This window comes from Rhinichthys klamathensis, unplaced genomic scaffold (genome assembly GCF_029890125.1).
Source record: "Rhinichthys klamathensis goyatoka isolate OS25496 unplaced genomic scaffold, OSU_Roscu_1.1 h1tg000015l_1, whole genome shotgun sequence".
NCBI lineage: Eukaryota > Metazoa > Chordata > Actinopteri > Cypriniformes > Leuciscidae > Rhinichthys > Rhinichthys klamathensis.
Window position 1 is genome coordinate 528,736 of NW_026606567.1, and position 14,606 is coordinate 543,341.

The 14,606-nt window shown below is 39.6% G+C and overlaps 1 protein-coding gene across 1 annotated transcript in view; it reads left to right on the top strand.

Moving 5' to 3' along the window:
- Positions 1 to 14,606, top strand: part of grin2ca (glutamate receptor, ionotropic, N-methyl D-aspartate 2Ca) — a 92,184-nt gene that overhangs the window by 59,392 nt on the left and 18,186 nt on the right. Inside the window, exons 5-6 of the mRNA XM_056271928.1 lie at positions 6,120 to 6,234; positions 11,380 to 11,591. Coding sequence (XP_056127903.1) covers positions 6,120 to 6,234; positions 11,380 to 11,591 — 327 coding nt within the window. The remainder of the gene's footprint in view (positions 1 to 6,119; positions 6,235 to 11,379; positions 11,592 to 14,606) is intronic.

Consider the following 14,606-nt stretch of genomic DNA (forward strand, 5'->3'; position numbering starts at 1 on the left):
AATAAAAAAATAATAATTTATGTTGCGGTACAGGGCTTCCGTAGATTTCAGTGGTGATTTTAAAAAATGACTTGCCGACTGAAATGACTTGCCTTAAAGGGACTTTGTATTTGAGTTGCTATGGAGAGCGTTCTAAATCACTCACATATTAGATTACACGACGGTTAGCATACTGTCTTAGAAACAGCCACCTTTGTAGGCAGCGAGGCAGCTCACTAGTTTTTAGAACAGAGCTGAACTTATTAACATTCCCCCGGTAGAATGACTTCTTGACAATATATTCTTGCTTTTGAGGGGATTTATTTCCTGCTTAATCATTCAGTTTTGGTATATAAAGATAAAATGCCACTGAAATGAACTCGATCCAGGACAGTCACCCTCATTATTGATGGGCTGTTTTTAATTAAGTCTGATTTTAATGCTCTTGCGATTAAGTCATTTTACCTGTTAATGAGATTACAGCAGATTATCAGATTATGCTGGCTTTTCACACAGATGACACTTAAGCGTGCCCATAATACTCAGGGGGCTTTCATCACCTCCGCTGGGACGCTGTGTGTGTGTGATGTGTATAGATGAGATGAGGCTGTCCAATATCCCACCCACAGCGTCCCCCAATTATGCTGCATGATGAATCATGTGGCTGTAATTATCTGATTTAATAATGCTTTGAGCATAAGAGCAGGTATTTACAATAACATGGGCAGTGATGCAATGTTCAGAATCAAAAGTGTATCAGACTTTCAAAGTGCTAATGGAGTTTGTTCTGATAATATATTCCACTTGATCTGGGGTGCTGTGTAAACTTTAGCTGTTTCGACTACAATAACAATGTTAATGTTTAAAAAATACTATGAGTTTTTTTGGGCTTGTATTATGAAGAGAAATTGGACTTTTTATTTACCATTCGAAAAGACAAAACAGCTCAGGTTCAATGCTAAAATTAATAATAATAATAGTAATAAATAGATTTTCACGAAATTGTTGTGGCAAAAACAATAATTAAACAAACAGCATTAGAGACATCAGGATTCAAATTGTACTTTAAAAGATGTTTATTCTTTTAAAGGAGGCCTGTTCACAGAAATACCACGCAGCTACTCACGATAAGAACAAGACCTAATCACACAGAAAAACAGACAGCCTCTTATACTCCCTTTCTTCAAAGTCTCTTCTTCTGTAATTTTCCACTCACCCCAGTAAACCCGATCTAGCTGGTTTTAGAAACACAATGGTCCTTCTAACCCCCCTGGGCTTTACTGTCTTCACACCTGTGAGGTCAAAAGGCTGAATAACCCCTTTGTCTTTATAAGACAGTGGCCCTTCTAACCCCCCTGGGATTTACTGATTACCCATACTAAAGAGTTCAAGGCTCTTTCTGACCATTTGCCTATGTGTGTGTGTGTGTGTGTCGTTGTTCCTGCTTTTCATGCATACATTCCAGGAGAGAAATACATGATTGAATCGAAAGAAAACCCACACAATGTCTAATGAAAGCTAACATTTTAACATTTTTCCACAACAAAATCAAAGTCACTTTACAGGGCAGGTAAATATAAAGATTCAGACACAAATACAAAATGGAAGGGGCGTGGAGCTACGGATAGGCAGAGGTGAAGAGATGGGTCTTGAGGCGGGACTGGAAGATGGTGAGGGACTCAGAGGTGCGGATCTCATGGGGGAGGGAGTTCCAGAGCCTGGGAGCTGTCCTAGAGAAGGCTCCGTCCCCAAAACTGCGGAGCTTGGACTTGTGGATGCAGAGGAGACCGGCTGAGGTGGATCTGAGGGACCGTGAGGGTTGGTAGGGGGAGAGGAGGTCAGTGAAGTATGAGGGGGGCAGATGGTGGATGGCTTTGTAGGTAAGGACCAGGATTTTGTATGTGATCCAATGGGAAATGGGAAACCAATGTAGTTGTTTTAGGACTGGCGTGATTTGGTGCCAGGATTTGGAGTGGGTGATGAGTCGGGCGGCTGCGTTCTGGACCAGTTGGAGTAGTTTGATGTAGGTCGAGCTGATGCCAAGGAGTAGTGAGTTGCAGTAATCCAGTCGTGAGGAGATGAAGGCGTGAATGAGTCTTTCAGCAGCAGGGGGTGTGAGTGAGGGTCTGATTTTGGTGACGTTGCGGAGGTGAAAGAAGGAGGTTTTAATAACATGACGGATGTGGGGCTCAATGGAGAGGGTTGAATCAAAAATCACTCCGAGGTTGCGGGCCTGGGGAGATGGGGAGACAATGGTGCCGTCGATGGTGAGGGTGGGGTTATTGTTTTGCTGAGTGTGGATTTGGAGCCTATGAAGAGGAATTCTGTTTTATTGCTGTTGAATTTGAGGAAGTTGTGTTGCATCCAGGTTTTAATAGCTGACAGACAGGAGTTGATGTAGGAGAGGGTAGGATTATGGGAGGATTTGGTGGTGAGGTAGATCTGGGTGTCATCGGCATAACAGTGTTCAGGTTGAAATGGCGGAGTATCTGACCAAGGGGGAGGATGTAGATGATGAAGAGGAGGGGGCTGAGTACGGAGCCTTGGGGAACGCCTTGGGTGACTGTGGCAGAGGTGTGAAGTGGGATCTGTTGGAAAGGTAGGAATGGAGCCAGCTGAGTGCAGTACCTTTGATACCAAAGTCTTTGAGTCTGGTGAGCAGGATGTTATGGCTCACGGTATCGAAGGCTGCACTCAGGTCGAGAAGGATAAGGATGTTAAGGGAACCTGTGTCAGCGGAGGTGAGGAGGTCGTTGAGGAGGAGAGCGGTTTCTGTGCTGTGGAGGGGGCGAAAACCAGATTGGAGAGGTTCAAATTGGTTATTGGCATGAAGATGGGTTTGTAATTGTGAGGCGACTATCCGTTCCAGGGTTTTAGACAGAAAGGGGAGGTTGGATATTGGGCGGTAGTTGTTGAGAGAAGAGGGATCCAGACCAGGTTTTTTAAGGATTGGGGTGACAGCGGCAGTTTTGAAGGCAGAGGGGACAGTTCCAAGGGACAGTGAGGAGTTGAAGAGGTTAGTGAGGTACGGGCATAGGACGGGGAGGCAGGACTTCAGGAGTGGAGTAGGGAGGGAGTCAAGTGAGCAGGTAGTGGGTTTGGAAGAGCTGATGAGTTTAGAGATTTCAGACGGTGTGACAGAGTCAAACTGGGAGAGGAGGCAGTGTGGAGGAGGGGGAGGGAGGTCAGGAGGGATGAGGAGAAGAGGGGCCGTAATTGGTGCTGGAGTAGATACTGGGAGGTTTGATGCAGGGGATAGAGATAAATTATGTTGATTTTATCAGCAAAAAAGTGAAGGAATGAATTGCAGAGATCCGGAGTGGAGGTAAGGGAGGGTGTTGGTCCGAGGCTTGATGAGGTTGTTCATTGTGGAGAAGAGGGTTCTGGGGTTTTGACAGGGGTTGGTGAGGATGGTGGAGAGGTAAGCAGATTTGGCAGCAAAGAGGGCATCTTTGTAGGCAGTGAGGTGGAGTTTATAGGCTTCATGGTGTACTGAGAGAGATGTGTACCAGGGTGATGAGGTGTTAAAAGTGACACCTTAAAAGTTAAAAGGTGTTTGTTTTGAGGGGGACCAGAGTGTTAAGGGAGGTACACAAAGCGGAGTTGAGGTTGCTTGTGAGATAATCAGGTGAGGTGAGGGTTGAGTCCAGGTGGAGAGTGGTGGAGAGCAGGTCAGAGAGATGGTGGGGATCAATAGATTTGAGGTTGCGGAAGGTGATTTCCCTGAGGAGGCAGGGGCGTGAGGTTGGAGAAAGTATGGTGAACCGTATCAGTTTGGGATCAGAGAGGGGAAAGAAGCCCAGATGGATGGAATGGATTGTCCGTGGTGGAAGTAAACAAACTTGTGGTGAGAACTTCTGTGGATGTAACGGGGTCGACGTAGAAGTCCGAGCTGTTTGATGACTGGGATGCAGGATGGAATGGAGAAGTTAATTAGTTCGACCAGTTGCAGAGTTGAATATTTGAACATGATTCCGAGAGGAGGGACTAAGAGCTCCGTGATAGCAGTTAGCGGTTGACTAGGGGCACAGAGATGGATGACTGATGTGAGTGCCAAAATAATCCACGGCATGACAGGGGAGATGAAAGTCCAGTCTCGGTCATGGCTTGCATCTGATGGAGGTTGCCTGTGAGAAAGAGGTAGGCAATCGGGTTAGCCGCTATAGCAGCTAGAATTAGCCGCCATGCGTTGGATGAACGAGGGCAGCCAGCTAGTGGCTAACCGACGAGGCGGCAGTCCAGTCGAGGTGCCCAAGCGGGTTCGGGAACCAGCTGAGAGGCTGTCCAGAGGTAGGGGTACAGTGAACACAAACAAACAGGAACACAAGAAGCAATAGCAGACGGAGAAGCGGCGAATAAACAGCGCCAGCGTCCTCTCACGTCCGTGAATATGTGCAATAAAATTATCAGTCCAAATTCCATAGACAGACAAAATATAATAGAAACCACAAAATCTTTCTGGAGTACAAACAGAGGAACAAGAAATGAGCTGGATGATAGCTAATAATGTTTAAATAGATAATATATTTTCCGAAGAGAATGTTCTGAATAGTCACTGCCAAGATGCTAGCGTCTTGCCAAGGTGTTGCTGTGGTTAGTAAGATCCTAAGTGGATTTTAGCACATTGCTATGTGGTTGCTAGGGTGCTCTCTGTGTGGTTGCTAGGTGTTTACATATTGGCCTAGATCAAAAAAGCCCGTCCCCTAGATTTGTCATTTTTCCATAAAATTGTTCACCTATTTTATTGTTTAGTGGGTAAAAATCTAAGTCAGATCATTTAGGAGTCAAGAATCTGTGATTTGAGGTAACATTTACAGTAGGCCTAGGTCTTAACTTGAATTGTTCAACCCCTAAACACTAAACATTACAGTTTGGTACATTTTTCTTGGCATGCAATGTTAGAAACAGATGCTAAATGTTGCTGTTGGGATATGTGATGATTGTCCTGAAGCTAATGAATTCAGCTTAAACAGAAGCTGCCCCACACTGAGGTCTAGCCTGCGTTTGGAAGCAGGTTGATTTAGATGGCTTCAGTGGAGAGCCTTGAGAAGTGAAGGATCCTGAAAAAACTGAGAGACTTTGTCCTCAGGGAGGTCCAAGCGGAACTGTTGGCATGGTTTTGGCATTTTTTTATTGCTTTGGGAATTTGATTCAGCAGAAAAGGTTTGAAAAGTTTTTTTTTCTTTTTTGAAAGCCCAACAATAATTACCAGGATGTTGTGAAACCCCAAGAGATAAAAAATCTGTTATAGAAAAAAAAGTCTGCAGCTATATGAGACCAGAGACATTATGAGACAGACAGACAAACGTGGGTATTCTGGGTTTTTTATTGCGTTGTTAGGTTGTTGCTAGGACTTTCTGGGTATGCATTACTATGGGGTTGCTAGGGTGATCTGAGAGATTTTTAGTGCATTTATGTGGTTACTATGGTGTAACAAATGGTTTTACGTGTGTTGCTGTATGGTTTTTGTATGTTGATATATGCATTGCTGTGCAGTCACTAGTGTGTAACAGGTGGTTTACTTGTGTTACTGGTTGATAGCTTAGGTGTTATGACATGAGTGTCTTTCCTATGTTGCTAAGGGGTTCAAGGTGTTCTTGGAGGCTTTTAGTGTGTTGCTATGCAGTTACTAGGGTGTAACAGGTGGTTTTACATGCTATGCGGTTGATAGGGTGGGTGTTATGAGTGGTTTTTGTATGTTGCTATGGGGTTGCTAGGGCATTCTGGGAGGTTTTTACTGTGTGTTGCTGTGCGGTTACTAGTGTATAACGGGTAGTTTTACATGTGTTGCTATGTGGCTGACAGCTTGGGTGTTATGAGTGTTTTTCTATGTTGCTAAGGGGTTGCTAGGGTGTAACAGTAACAGGTGGTTTACGTGTTTTGGTATGCGGTTTATAGCTTGGGTTTTATGAGTGTTTTTTGTTTGTTGCTATGGGGTTGCTAGGGTGTTCTTGGAGGTTTTTATTGCGTTGTTATGCCGTTACTAGAGTGTAACAGGTAGTTTTACGTATGTTGCTATGGGGTTGCTAGGGTGGGTATTCTGGATGGTTTTTTAGTATGTTGCTGTGCAGTTGCTTGCGTGTTCTGGGTGGAGATTCCTAAGTATTTTTTAGAAAACATCTGTCTGACTCTTTTCACAGGCATATGCTGAATGTGTCATGGGAGAACACAGACTTTTCCTTCAACAGTGATGGATATCTGGTCAACCCTTCCATGATCATAATCACTCTGGACCGCGGGAGACAGTGGGATAAGGTAATGTTATTTTTTTTTTGTGTGTGCTTGAATATTCTATTCAAAAGGTTGCACCACCAATGGTGTCATCAATTTCAATGCTCTTCCGCAGGTTTCATTGCCTTCAGGCTAGTTGTGATTCAAAAATGCCATTGATAAATAGCACGCACACCCTAGGGTTATTAGTCTGAAAAGTGTCAACTTTCACTTTTTATGTTCAGAGAATGGAAATTGGAAGGGGTGAAACATCCTATTAAAAATGTATGTTTTTACCAGAGATGGATGACATCTTCTGTGCACCGTCTGGTTTTATGACCAAACTATTCTCAGATGGCCTGCTTTTTTATAGTGGTCAACATGAATGATAGCAAATTCACTGTATTTGGCCCGTCTTCAAACATCAGCAGTAACAAGCAATACAAAAGTAAACGCATGTCTGCTTCAAAATCATTTATGGAAATGTGCACAACAATTTTACGGTGACTACTTTCATGCAACCTCAACACTGTTTACAAAGCCAGTGGGAAAGTTGCCCATAATGACTGTTTGTTTTGGTTCAGGGCCTCAAAAAACTGCGTCCAGCAGTCTTTAAGCAATTACTCGCTATTGATATTTTCTTCAGGTTGGACTCGGTTCATATTGGGTGTGGAATCTTGCCCAAAATTCCCTGGCATAGGCCACGCTTTTTGTCCTCCAGGTGGAGTGAAGTTATATCAGGAACTGAGAGTGATGCAATGCTCGTCTGGATCACCACTGAGAGAGAAAGTCATGAAAAATAGAACAAAGCTCCAAATGAGATGTCGGCCATTCTGATTTGGTGCCAGGCTCGACACAATCACCACGCTGTGCTGAAAACATGTAGACTGTTGTAATCAAACGCTTTCTGCTTTTTAAAACAAGGTGGAATGAATTGGATGACAATAGAATTCTGTCATTTTTTACACTGATTATTGATACAGAGCTAGCAAGAGCATCTCTCTCAAAACATCCAAAAATATATTAGTTTTTTTTCCCCTTCAGTTTAATAAGCATGCATGCACCAATAAATAACATCCTACAAGAGGAAAATTGGAAAAAAGCTATTTCTCACAGACTTAGCGGATTTAGTTTAAATATCAGCTTAGTCACAGATGTTTCTCAATGGAGCTATAAAAATGTAGATGGTATAGCTGAGATACTACAAAAATTTGATGAGGAATATTTGATGTTGCCCTCCATTTAATCTCACTGCTGTCTAGTGCTTTAAAGGCACAGTTCTCCCATAAATAAAAAATTCTGTCATCATTTACTCACCCTCATGTCATTCCCCCAAGCCATATGACTTTCTTTCTTTCGTGGACAACAAAAGGAATAATTCTGAAGACTCTGACGCTCGTTTCTATTGGGAATCAGAGCTTTCAAGCTTCAAAAAAGGATCTAAAATCATCATAAAATAACATAAAAGTAGTCCATATGATATGTGCGTTATTTTCCAAATCTTCTGAAGTCATAAGGTAGCATTGTGTGAAAAAGAGACAAAAATTTAAGTCATTAGTCTGATTCTGAATGTTTCAGACAAGTTTTATGATACAGATCAACTGATTCTTTGAAAAAATCAACTCAAAAGAATGATTCATTCACAAATCAGAAATTCCTACTTCTCTCATTTCTCGCACCAATAAGAGCTAGGGCAGATGTACATGATTTTCAGTAAATTATGACATTATTCACACAAAGATATCATATGGATTTAGAAGACATAAGAAGTTCTATGGAGTAATTTGATGATCATTTAATGAAGCTTTTGCATCCTTTTGGTAGCTTAAAAGACCAGTCCCCTATTGCAAGGGAATGGGCAAGAGTCTTTGTCTTTTTGTGTCCCACGGAAGAAAGAAAGTCATATGGGTTCAGAACTACATGAAGGTGAGTAAATGATGACAGACTTTAGATTTTTCTTCTTTAACAGATTTCTCCCTTTGTGTTGCAGTCACTATGGCTTTCTTATCTTCTCTCTTTGAGCCTGATAAACAAAGAGTGATCTTTTTTTACTTTCTTCAAAGAATGGCTTCTTTCATCCTGCTCACATATTCACAAGGTGTCTTGGTGCGTGACGACAACAGGCATGATGAACTTCTTTTAATGAAAAAGATTGTCTCTCTGTGTTGTACACGTGACTCTCAGTTCTCATTGGCGATCTGTCTCTCAGGGTAAAGTCCATCGTCCTTTGCCTCAGGTGGGAGATATACAGCTCTTATCTATGTCTGTTTTGCACATCTATTTCAGCGCCGGGCTGAAAGAGTGCTTTTCCATTCCAGTCCTCTTTGCTTTGATGTAATTTACTGTGCAGGTAATTTATTATGCAGAAGGTTGTACTTTTCAAACACAGTGAGGCTGAAAGCTGGTGATAACTCTTTCCTTATTACTTAGCTAGTGTCATCTTCCAATGACACCTTTTTGTCAAAGGCTGCTAAGGTGCCCTCGGGTGCCAGAGGTTGGCCTTTCTTCGGTCGCTGTACTGTGATCCAGAGTAACGCTGTAAAGACTCTCTCCACTGTGTCTTTAAGAATTACTGCAAGATAGAAAAAAAATGTATAGTTAGATTGGGAATATGCAAATTACATAAAGCAAAGATAAATTGTTTTCTTCATAGAAAAATAAGTTTGCACGTCCAGCAGTGTTGTAGTCAAGACCACCTAAACTGTGACCATCAAGACCAAGAAAAGTGTTTAGACCAAGAAAAGACCAAGACTCTGAGGGGAAGAGACCAAGACCAAGACCATGGCATGGCAAGACCGAGTCAAGACCAGACCAGAACTTCTCAAATTCATCTAAAATATCCACATCTACTGCCTGAGAAATGTCTTGTATTTAATCAATACATACAAGTAGAATAATAAGACTCTAAATAAGGCTCTATAGCTGTTACCAATCGAATGAAAAATAAATAACAAGAAAATTTATTTTTGCACTGCAGTGGTGGCACAGAAGTTGCATCTGAATTGGTACAATTACAACTGCATAAATAATGTTGAGTTGTTAAAATACAAGTTTGTTCATTTAACATTTGGCTAAAATCAGCACGTTTGCAATCGGCTCATATTTGTGAAATAAGCTCACTTGTTCTTGTGATATTGCTTATAAAACTGCTTGTATGAGATCTTGATTTTTATATTATAGCATTGTTGTTATACAAAATTCAAGATCTCATACAAGCACTTTTTTTGCAATCATATCTTGAATTTGTATTCATTTTGGTGCCATTTTTGACAAGACCAAGACCTTCAAAGACCGGTCGAACGTCCAGTGACAGATGCACCTGCAAAAAAATGGGTATTGACTGGGTTTTTGTGGAACTCTGAAAACTAAAAGTTTGATGACCGACACTTTGAAAATGAATACTATGATAACTGACACTGTAATAGGGAGCATTGTGATAGCCGGTACTATGATCACCTATGCTGCAACTAGCACTATAGCCAACTCTTTGATAACTAGCACTCTGATAACACAGACACTATGATAAACAGCAGTATGATAAGTTATAACTGACACGATCATAACACGATTATAATCAATACTATGATATCTAGCTGTATAAACAGCTTTACAGTTACTAACAGTATGATAACCAGCTCTAACTGACACTATTTAAACCACGAGTTTAAACAACTGTATGAGTACTATAGCACTATGATAACCAGCAATATGATAGATGAAATTATCATAACTACCACTGCAATAATTGATATTATAAGTATGAACAACTTTGATTACTAGTACTATGATAACCAACAACACTATGATAACTGACACTTTCAAACTAGCACTTTGATAATCAATACTATGGTAATTAGCAGTATAAACTTTATGATTACTAGCACTACTAATGACTCTTTGATTACTAGCACTATGATAATCAGCACTATTATAATCGACACTATCATAACTAGCACTGTGATAATCGATACTATGATAATCAGCAGTATAAACAACGTAATGATTACTAGCATGCTATGATAACCAACTTTATGATAACCAAAGCTATCATAATAACTAGCACTGTGATAATTAAAACTAGCAGTATAAACAACTTTGATCACTAGCTGTTTGATAACCAGCAATACGATAAGCGACACTTTCATAACCAGCACTATGATTATTGACACTTATAAATAGAACTGTGATAACTGACATACTGCTATAATTAGTAGTATCTTACAATACACTATGATAAACAACAGTGTGATTACCAACACTATGATAACTAGCACTACAACCAACTCTATTATCACTGATAGCAATGATCATGCTGGTAATGTTGCACTTCCTGTATAAAGGCATGTATTTCAGTAGGTTGTGATTTGGCTCACTGAAGGGCAGATTCTATGAATCTGTCATATTGGGACTATCTTGATCCTACGAAACCCAAAGAACTGTACATTATTTAATGGTGATTTATGGGCATGACATAAGTATTTGTCAGAAAAATAAGTGCACGGGGGATTCCAGCCATGCAGGGACTGATTTCGCACTGGATGATTAAGTGTTGACAGTCCCTTGCTTAATAAAAAACAATAATTAGTTTCACTATGTGGTTTTGTGTTTTCCCTGAGCTGTGGTCTATATGTTGATGAAAGGAGCTAGCCAATATATTACAATTTGTCCATATTGCTAAGCACCATAAAATCTAATGAATATAATTATCACACAAAGATTACTTGCATCCAAACTAATAAAGCGTAACCGGCGGAAAGTGCTTGCTCAGAGATTTGCATCGGCTTGAAGTAATTTAAATACAGCATTGCTTTCATTTGCTTGGGTAGGTTGAAATAGAAGTTTTCAAATAGTATATGGCATTTTTCTCATGAGTCTTGTCTTTGCTCTAACAGGACTAACAATGATGTGTGTTAAACCCATTCAAGAGGAAATTAACCAAAGCCTCTAATTCTGCACAATGAATACATAACCCAAGTGTAAACACAGCAAATAGAGAAAGATGAAGATAAATAAAATTTCCTGATGTCCTTTAGTTTTTGTATTCAGATACTTAGAATGCATAAAATGTCGTGTTTCTGCCAGAGTATAAACTGTTTATTTGTAAAACTTCATGAATAAATTCAACAGCTTAAAGCTGGAAGGATGTGTCATAATCTCTAACACTTTAAAACCTGCCTCTCTTTTTAACAGGTGGGGAATTATGAGTATGGTATCCTGCAGACGAGGTACCCTGTCTGGCCCCGTTATGGGACCTTCCTGGAGCCTGTGTCTGACAACCGTCACTTGACAGTCGCCACACTGGAGGAAAGGCCTTTTGTGATCGTAGAAGCTGTGGATCCTGTCACTGGCACCTGCCTCAGTAACACCGTCCCCTGTAGACGGCAGTCCAACAAGACAGAAACGTAAGTAACTGTGTTTCGGTCTTCACAATGCTAAAAGGGATAGATCATTTACTCACCTTCGTGTCGTTCCAAACCTGTACCACTTTTTTTTACTTTTGTGCAACAAAAAGAGAACCCTGTGGTCCAAACAACATTGACAAACATGTTGAGAATTTTTTAGAATATCTTTTGAGTAAATGAGCGAATTTTGGGCGAACTAAAAGACAACCCCAAACACCCTGAACCTACATAGGGTATAATGGTATGTATTAGTGTTGGTTAAAGTTTTGAGCTGGTTACCCAAAGGTTGTAGTTTCAAAGCCCAAAATGAGCCGAGGGGAATTGAGGAGGTGCACTACTAGTCTTAATTTGTTGTTGTTTATGGAAGCTTGTTTTCGCCACGGAATAAAACAATTTAAAATTGTGACTTTTTATCTCACAATTCTGACTTTTCTTCTCAATAAACTTGCAATTGCAAGTTACAAAGTCAGAATTGCGTGATATAAAGTCAGAACTGCAAGATATAAACTCACAATTCTGACTTCTTTTCTCCAAATTTTGAGATATAAACTCGCAATTGCGAGAAAAAAAGTCAGAATTGTGAGTTCACGCAATTCTGACTTTATAACTCGCAATTTTGACTTTATAACTCGCAATTGCAAGTTTATTAGGTTTATAGACAAAAAGACGATTTTCTCAGGTTTTTGTTCAAAATGTTGCTTTTTTAATAAAACTTACCCACATTCAAGTGTAAATAAAAAAGAATGCATGAAGCTAGAATAAAATGTTTTTGTTTGTTTGTTTAAAAGCAGAGGCTCTGTTCTGTCTTTTCATATGTTTCGTATGTTCATATTTGTATGTTCAGGTATTCATACGAAATATTCAAACTAAATATTTTGAGGGCCATGAAAGTTAGGTGAAAATGCTCAAACATGTTGGCGGTGGCTGACAACTTAAAAACAAACAAAAAACGAGTTCATATTTTTGTGGAAACCATGATATATTTTTTTCAGGATTCTTTGATGAATAGAAGTTCAAAAGAACAGCATTTTTTTAAATAGAAATCTTTACATTATAAATGTATTTATTGTCACTTTTGATCAATTTAACACGAAAGGCCGTTTCTGCCACATAAGAAAAAAAATCATGCTTTGGTAAATCATAATTATGAAAATAAAGTCAAAATTACTATGTATTAAGTCATAAATATGACAAAAGTTGAAATGATGACAAAAATTCATAATTATGAGATCAAAAGTCTAAATTATGTGGAAAAAGCCATAATAATGACTTAAAATGTTGTGATAATTTATAACAGTTATTTTATCTCATAGTTTTGGCTTTTTATGTCATTGTTTTTAATGTCATGACTTTGATGTCAGATTTATAACTTTTATCTCATCATCTTAATTTCCACTTTTTATCTTACCCCAAAATGTTGACACGTATTGTACATTCACCTTGCTGATGAGGGAATTACCCAGAAGCCTCTTCAGTACCCTTCTCCAGTCCGCTGCTGCAGTGGTCATTTTCAGTCAACCACAGAGCACAGTAAACTCACAGTAAACAAGCACACTGGAGCACTTTATCAATGGATAATTAAGGATGCCTGGGCTCATCCAAAGGAATAAACCGGTCTGAGCCTTTATCATATTACTGAACAGAATGAAGGAATGTGACTGTATAACTGTTTTGTTGCTCTTCTGTTGGAAAACACTTCTGGTTCCAGATGGTCAGGTGTTGTTGTTACGAGTGCCAGATTTTTAGCAAATAATGAATTAGATAAAACAATATTAGACAGATGTCAGCAGAAACTACCTGAAAGGACAACAGAGAACAGAAGGACAAAGGAAATGTGATAATGCTATTCATAATGCAACACACATTAGTTTTGCATTCTCAGCCTTGTCAAAAGTGCCACTGATGTGCAGAAAATCTTCTACTATCGCCAGTTTTCTATTTCAAGTCAATTAATTGCAGCAGGGAAATCTTACATTGGTAAAACTGTTGGGTCCCACTTTATATTAGGTGTCTGTATCTACTACCGGTATGTACTAACATTTAAATTAATGATTTGATACGATGCACTTATTGTGTACATACATGTTTTTACATTGCACTTGTTTTTTTAAATACCTTCATGTAATTATAGCTGTAATTAATTTCTGTAATTACATATATCATTACTCTGCTGAGCCTTCCCTTACTTACACCTTAACCCACCCTTAAACCTAACCATACCACCAAACCTGTCCCTAAACCTTACCCATATACCACCTCAATAGCAGCAAAAGTGTTTCTCAATACAACATGAACACAATAAGTACATTGTAGTCGTTAAGGACACCTAATATAAAGTGTGACCAGATGACTGTTTTATAGCTAGCTACCTGAATAATAATGCATCTGGTTTAATGGCACAGACATCTGGAGGAAACTTGAGTACCCCCACAGTATAATGTGACCACACTCCACACGCAATGCGGTTGGGGAGCAACTAAAAGTACTGATGCTACTAACTTACATTGTTTCGGTATGTTGCTTTAGGAAGTCTAATTTATATGAGTGATTAATAATAAAATCTTTATTTTTTTTTACTTTTTATCAAAAAAATTAAGGCAATTAATCATGGCGAAGCAGTTTGAGCTTGCATTACCATGGTTTGTGGTGGTTGGCTTATGTTCACTGATTTAAAACTATAATAATGAAATAAATATTATATTATATATTTGGACATGTTGACTTCTAAAGCCACTTTTTGTTTATTTAAAGCTTGCCACAAACTTTTATTTTTTACGGTTCATACTGACAGCGCATTAGGGTCAGTTGTCTGTTTTCAGTCCTTCACAACCTGCTTGCGTTCAGCTCTGGATGAAGATAACTGGATACTCACAGGACTGCGGCTTCACCTCATGAGAACTGAGCGGTAATTAGCAGAGCTGATTAAAGCTTGCGCTGGACTCAGCGGAGGGTCTCAAACCTCTCACGCTCTGCCTCCCCTACAAATACACACACACAGCATTGTGGTAGGCCCAT